General features: G+C 42.2%; 1 protein-coding gene across 1 annotated transcript; it reads right to left on the reverse strand.

The window, feature by feature from the left end:
* Positions 1 to 499: 499 nt before the first annotated feature.
* Positions 500 to 6,586, reverse strand: CNRIP1 (cannabinoid receptor interacting protein 1). Its single transcript, XM_009993456.1, has 3 exons — positions 6,396 to 6,586; positions 5,572 to 5,716; positions 500 to 1,061 (listed from the first exon to the last, which is right to left on the reverse strand). Exons 1-3 carry the CDS (start codon positions 6,572 to 6,574, stop codon positions 897 to 899), a joined length of 489 nt encoding a protein of 162 aa, XP_009991758.1. The 5' UTR covers positions 6,575 to 6,586; the 3' UTR covers positions 500 to 896.
* Between the last annotated feature and the right edge of the window lie 12 nt (positions 6,587 to 6,598).

Genomic DNA, 6,598 nt, shown 5'->3' on the forward strand with positions numbered 1-6,598 from the left:
AAAGTTGACTTGTAGGTTTTCACTGATTTGAGCAATGTGTCATAAAAACAAAAAAAGGAGATTACTGTTGTAACTCTTCCTGTAAGAACTAAATTCGGCATGGTAGCTGTATCTTTCAAGAATACTATATGATGTTAAGCGAGATATTAGCCATGTGTTAAATGTCTCTGATATATTGCTTTTCTATCCTTCAGGTTAGCATGTTTCTTACAGTTTCCTAAAGCTATTTTAGATACTGGAAAATTGAACAGAGAATTCTATTTTGCGAGATTTGGTAAATTAACAAACATCACAGAATATCTTACAGCACTTAACAAAAGGGAGAACGAGTTTCCAAATACCCTGGTATGAAAGCACAATATTAATGGTGTAGTAGCTGCCATATAGCTAAACCTACAAATATCCATAATTTGCACTTTTTACTGTCCACTGGAATGACATGTGACAAAACGCTCGAAGGAGCAATCCTATTTAGGAGCGAACACAAATATAGATACAGAAATCACCAATGTGATGTTGCATCCAAATTCTAAGCAATAAAGCAAAACACTTCACTAAACTGCTACATCTAGTGGAACCCATTTAGTGGGCATGATGCAAATACTTACGACAGTATTACGATTTATGACTTTCTACCAGGCTATCAAGTATTCTTTCCCATGAACTTTACAGTATTGTCAGGATGATGGATAAAGAATGTTACAGATGCCATGGCAAACTTAAAATACAGTAATAGGCGAAGATTTCAGTGGCACCACCTGTATATACAATGTAGTTGATGGAAACTTATGGAACAAAGCAATGTTATATTATGCCTTTGTTAAGGCTTCTTGCTGGTTTAAAAAGGTAGATCTTTCATTGGGGAGATTGTCCAGCAGTATTGGTTTTACGTTTCTTCAGTGGAAGGTCTCTTTATTGATCCACATGAGACTGCGTGTTTCGTTTGGTTTGCATTCGTACTCAATACAAGCAAAACTGTTTCCCCATTGGCAATGATCCCGTTTGTGGTAGTTGTAGAATTTGACTTGCCAGACTGTTTCAAAAACACCAATGTCATTAAACTGTGAGGAAGACAGAATACCAGTGTTAGTGAGCTGATTATTTTGTTGGTTTCTCTCTCTTATTGGGAAACAACACTCTTATTAAACTGGAATATAAAACAGCTGATGTAACAGTTATTTTACCTTAAGTCAATATGTTAAAGATCTGTAACCTGCTGTAAAGTCATAAAGTTTTTTTATGCTTAGGCATACATAAAACATGAAGGATCAGATTCTCCATGTACTGTTGTCTTGCACTTGTATCTGGGAAATGCAAGGGACTAAAAATATTCAAGTTTCCATATGGATAAATGTTACTAACAGCAAGAATCAAAGTTACTGTCCTTCTTAAGATGACACAGCAATAGTTGGCGTAATGATCTCTAGGTGGATTGTATACACATATCATGTAGCAGTGATCTGTATTGATTCAGGCCAGCACTTCACCTTTGTACTGTACCTGGAGGCTTTCTTTTGCTCTGTCTGAAATATTTAATGTCCCCATATTTAGTAGCCTTATGTATGCAGTATCTTGATAGAGATATGCTGCTATTAGACCACTTACTCCTTCCCTAGGATTCTGTTCTGCATTTTACATGAAACATAAGCAAGAGAGGTTCTCCTTTGTCCATTTATGTAATTGCTAGTTGTACTGTGATAATGCAGCTTTTCAAACTTAGATATAAGGCTAGGAAGGAGATAATCAGTGCATGTTAGCAATTAAGTGTCTAATACAGTGAAGACATTGACTGCAAGTTGTCTGCAGCTTTTAAGTGAATGAGACTATGGCTATACTAAGTTCTGTAAAATGAAACACCTCACTACTTTGAAGCCATTGCTAGATACCTTTGCAATATCAGAAAAAAAACATATAAATGAGGCATACAGGGGTAGATCATGACTTCAGTTATGATGGTGATGTAAAATTTTATTTCCTGTGCCTTGAGATGCTGCAGAAAGTCCAGAGTATGGGTCTGAAGCCTATACAGATTGCTGTTGGTCCCAGTAGTATAGTTTGTTGATTGTGCTATGTTGTTAAAAGATACTAGATAGTGGATTCAGTGCAACTGAAGGACACTCTGTTCTTCAAAATTTTTTCCTTTTAAAGATTTCCATCACTCATTTTAATGACTGCTTCTTCACTTGACTATTTTTCATTCCCATCATGTGCTTGGGAGCTGACCTTTGATCATCTGCCTGTTACAATCACTTGCAAAGTCAGTATGAAAACCCTTTTACACAGTGAGTCTTCCCAACTTGCAGTCAGTTCCTTCTGTATACAGTTTTCTCAGAAGGACATACTTTGGATTTAAAAAAAAATAAATATATATATGGTTTGTCAGCTGCTGATGCATAATCGACATTGCTTTAAACTTTCCCCCAGCTCACTGTGGTAACTTGAATTTAGCCGTGACAACAGCAGAGTTACTGTGTGCTGTTGGTGAAAGGTTTTTATTTGGCTCCAGTTCCAAGTGTTACCTTAAAGTAGTAGCTGAAATACTTCTGCTACTTCTTTGACAAAGAGAGAATGAGATGTACAGGCTATTTTATCTTTCACAGCAACTAAAACCTTAAATAAGATTTTTTTTTTTTAAATTAATAATCTTCAATAGTAATTCTGATACACTCATAATGCAAGGTTAAGCCCATTGGATATTACTGTACACAATCCATGCAGAGAAATTATCAGAGAGGAGCATGAGCCACCCTCAGTCTGGAAACTGAGGAAGAAAAGGCATTTCTAATAGAATTTGTAGAAGATGGTATGATACAAGAGCAACATTTTGTTTCCTTAATGTATAGAGGATTTGAATTTCAACAAGATAAAGGAAGAAAACAAATAATATCTTCCTGCAATGACCCAGTTTGCTGAGCTATGCTGTGTTGTTTGCCTTCTGTGGATTTCCTGGAGGACAGAATTAATTGCAGAGCTTTTCTACTATCATGTACCTCCCCCTCAGCCCAGTGCTTAGCAGATGCAGCAGCTCTGTGGCATAATGAGCATTTGGCATCCTCAGAGCTCCCCTGAATTCCCACGGCTCCTGCAGCTGAATTCTGGCTCCTCCACTGGGCCTGTATCTGGGCTTCCCCAGGCAGGAGGGATGGTCCTACTGTTTGTAGGTCAGGTTATTTCCCTATCTGCTATTCTCTGTCATCCAGCACTATAGGTGTGAATAGTTATTTAATCACTCCCTCTGAATTTGCTTACTGGGCATAGAGGTCAGGCTTCTTTAGTCAATCTTAGTCTAGTCTGACCAAAAATAAAATGAGTTCCAAAGAGAGATTTCTAGTTTAGTTTACACCATTTACTGGAGAGTTTAGCAGTTTCTGGATAGTGCACTTAATTGAGAATTTGTATAACAGAAATGCGTCTTCAGATTCTGAAATTCAGAAGGAGGATTGTTGTTTTGTTTGTACGTATGTATGGCTGTAATGGGTCATTGCCTACCAGCCAGTTAAAGTAGGAGCACAAAGAATTATTTTTTTTTAAGTTTTAAAGCAGATGGGAAATAAATTCTTGTGGACTTTATATCTTTCAGGCTTTAGATTGCCAGTATCAGACTAGTTTATAACTGCAGGACTGACCTTACAGTCTGTTTCTAATGTGAATTCAGATTTCATGCCTTAAATAGTGTCTTTATCTCCCTAGGATGCATCAGGATCCTGCCTTTTCTAGAAAAGGAAGTGAAGGCTGAAGTTCCTCATAGTTGGAGGAAATAGGAAAATTTAAAGCTGTATGCAGTAAACCCAGTTTTGAAGATTTAGGAAGTAAGTATTAGAAACAGTTTTCAAGCTGAGGTGTCTGAGGCTGGTTCCCGTAATCTATTATGGCTCTGTCTAGCTAAGCAGTTAAATGTGTAAATCCCTGTTGGATTGCCTTAATAAATAATTGAAAGTATCCACTGTGGACATCGAAGTCTACTGAAGAACCCATCTATCAAGATCAGATCCTAAAAGGGGTTGAGGAAGTGCCTAAGATCCTAGCTTCATGTTTAATATCTCAGGATTTGATTTGTAAAAGCGACTCTTTGGACAAATATTGTGGTTACTCATTCTGATGCTGCAACAAACTATCTCAGAGCATGTATCTGAAAATCAGACCCTCCTGGCATTTCTTGGAATTACTTCATTTGTGTTTTAACTTGGTTTTCTCCATAAGAGAAGTTAAACTTCAAGATTTTCAGAGTTCACATCAGTGCTACACTTAAGGGTAAAAGTGGCTATCAAAATAGGGATGCCTCAGTCAAAGCAGCTGTTTTTGGGGGGATCATTGCCCTTTCCCCTCCTGGTACAAGAACATTGTGAGATATAACAGCAGTACTCAAAAAGTGGCAACCAGCAGCCCTGTTCTGCTGGCTGAGAAGTCATTCTGGGTGTTTGGATTTCCTGGGTATTCCAAGGAGGTGACTGTATGGAAAAGTGATTAACATGGACAAATATTTCATGGTAGTATTATTAACCTAGGATTATGAAGTGGTAACTTTTAATGTGATGTGGGTCTCCAAATTAAGTTACCCATGTTGTAATTATTGAAACCTCCAAATTGAGATGTTACAGTTCTTATTCAGAAGGAGATTGCCATGCTAAATAATGATTTGGGGGGGAGTTAGAAGGCAAAGATAAAGATCAAGATGAAATCTTGAGTGCAGTGAACAAATGTGAGAAAAAGCTGAAATCTAGTGGGCTTGGCAAAGTCATAAACTTGTATACATTGCAACAGACCCTTAGGAGAGCTTCAGATGAAGATGGCTTACTGGCCCATTTCCCCTTTTTGGTACAGGATCCACAGAAAAAATAGCAAGAATCCTTCACAGCTGTAATTGGTGTGGGCAGGGAACCCCAAAAAGCCAGAGTAAACCAAATCTCCCTCTGCACCCTGAGTGCGCCACCCAGAGAGATCTGTGGAAATCTGCCTGCTGCTCTTCCTGTCTTCTGTCAGCCCTGCTGCTTTATGGGCTTGAGCTTTTGTCATGTCATTTTGTGGCCGTGGCATGTACCTTGGCTCTTGGAGCTTCTCTTTAAGGTTGGGGTGAGGAGATACTTGAATAAGAACTTAAGCTTGTGGATGCAGAGATAATGTGATAATGGAAGCTTATAGGGAAATAAATGGAGAAAACAGCCTTTGGGGGAGTGTGGTGGGTCCCTGTGTGCCAACAGCTTGGGACTGGATTTCTAGCCAGGGAACTTGGGGAGAATTTCCTGAAGTCTGTAATATGCCCTACAGAAAAGGTGAGAAGTTCAGTTCCTATTTCTTTTCCCTGCAGTACCCTAAAAGGCTGTGGGAATCTCTAGAAATCCCCCGACTACTTCCTGGCCCTTACTGCTCTCTTAGCTTTCCCTGGGGAAGCAAGGCTTGTGTTTTCCAGCTATGTCCTGGCCTGCGGTCTTACTGACACAAAGCAGAGGGGAGTGCAGCAGCTGTGGTCAAACTTTGCCCTGAAATACTTCACCTCCACAATTTCCTCTCTGGAGGTCAATCCCCTGCTGCCCTCCCTTGTCTTCCCATGCCATGCTTGGAGAACCCACATACCTGCATGTTGACCTGGATGGGCTGTCTCTCTCCACTCTTGGTATGGGGCACCCCTTCTGTGTCATAGATCCCCGTGTAAGAGGCCACCTGTGCATCCCTTGATATCTCTTCCAGTGGGACATTGACGCCCCCGATGCCCATTGTCCTGCAAAGAGACAGGATCTGGCATTTCAGCAGCCCTGCACGTCCCCTTCCCTAGCTGTATGGAGCCAGACTCTGTGCTGGGGGATACTTCAGGGATTTTATCAGACCTGCAGGTGCTGCTGACTCACTGGGGCTCCTGAAAAATGTCAGGGTTCTGCCTCATCCAGGGAAGGTGTAGAAAGGCAGGAGAGATCTGATCTCGAGTAGCTGGGGAGAGGTTAGTCATATCCCTTCTGCAGGGCTGTCTCTCCACCCAGAGCCGGGTCCCCATCTGCATCCTCCCCGGTCCCAGTCCCTGTCGTGCTGCAGCGATACTCGGGCACGGTGCGGCACTGATAGGCAGGGACAGAGGGACCTACCTCTTCTCTCTGCCTCCAGGACAAGCCCCAGGGAAGGAGGGAGAAACGGAGCGGGGCTTGAAAGAGCTCGAGGAGAAGGAGGGGAGGGAGAGGGAAGGAAGCATCTCCCAAACGCGGCCTCTCTCCCTAGCCAGCCGGGAAAAGCAGTGGTAACAGCTGGCCAGGGACCTAGAAACGGAGCCACCAAAGCAAAAGGGCGGGGAGGGAGAAATCACGGAAACCCCGTGCTGTCACATTGCCAGGAAAAAATATTAAACCTCTAAAAATAAAGCAGGAGGGAAGGGAGGGCCGGGGGAGCGGCCCCGGGGCGTCTGCACTTACGTGGCCTGGACGGTGCCGGGCCGAAGAGCCACCTCGATCTTGTACTTGGCCCCGGTCAGCAGCTTGATGGTGCGGTTCTGGCCGAAGCGCTGCCCGTCCACCTTGAAATACACCGCCCCGTCGTTGGGCTGGATTTTGAGAGAGACGCTGATTTTCACGAGGCTGGGGATGTCGCCCATCGCTTGTCTCCGGGGGGGGACGGG

Source organism: Chaetura pelagica, unplaced genomic scaffold (assembly GCF_000747805.2).
Source record: "Chaetura pelagica isolate M959 unplaced genomic scaffold, ChaPel_1.0 scaffold472, whole genome shotgun sequence".
NCBI classification, from domain to species: Eukaryota; Metazoa; Chordata; class Aves; order Apodiformes; family Apodidae; genus Chaetura; species Chaetura pelagica.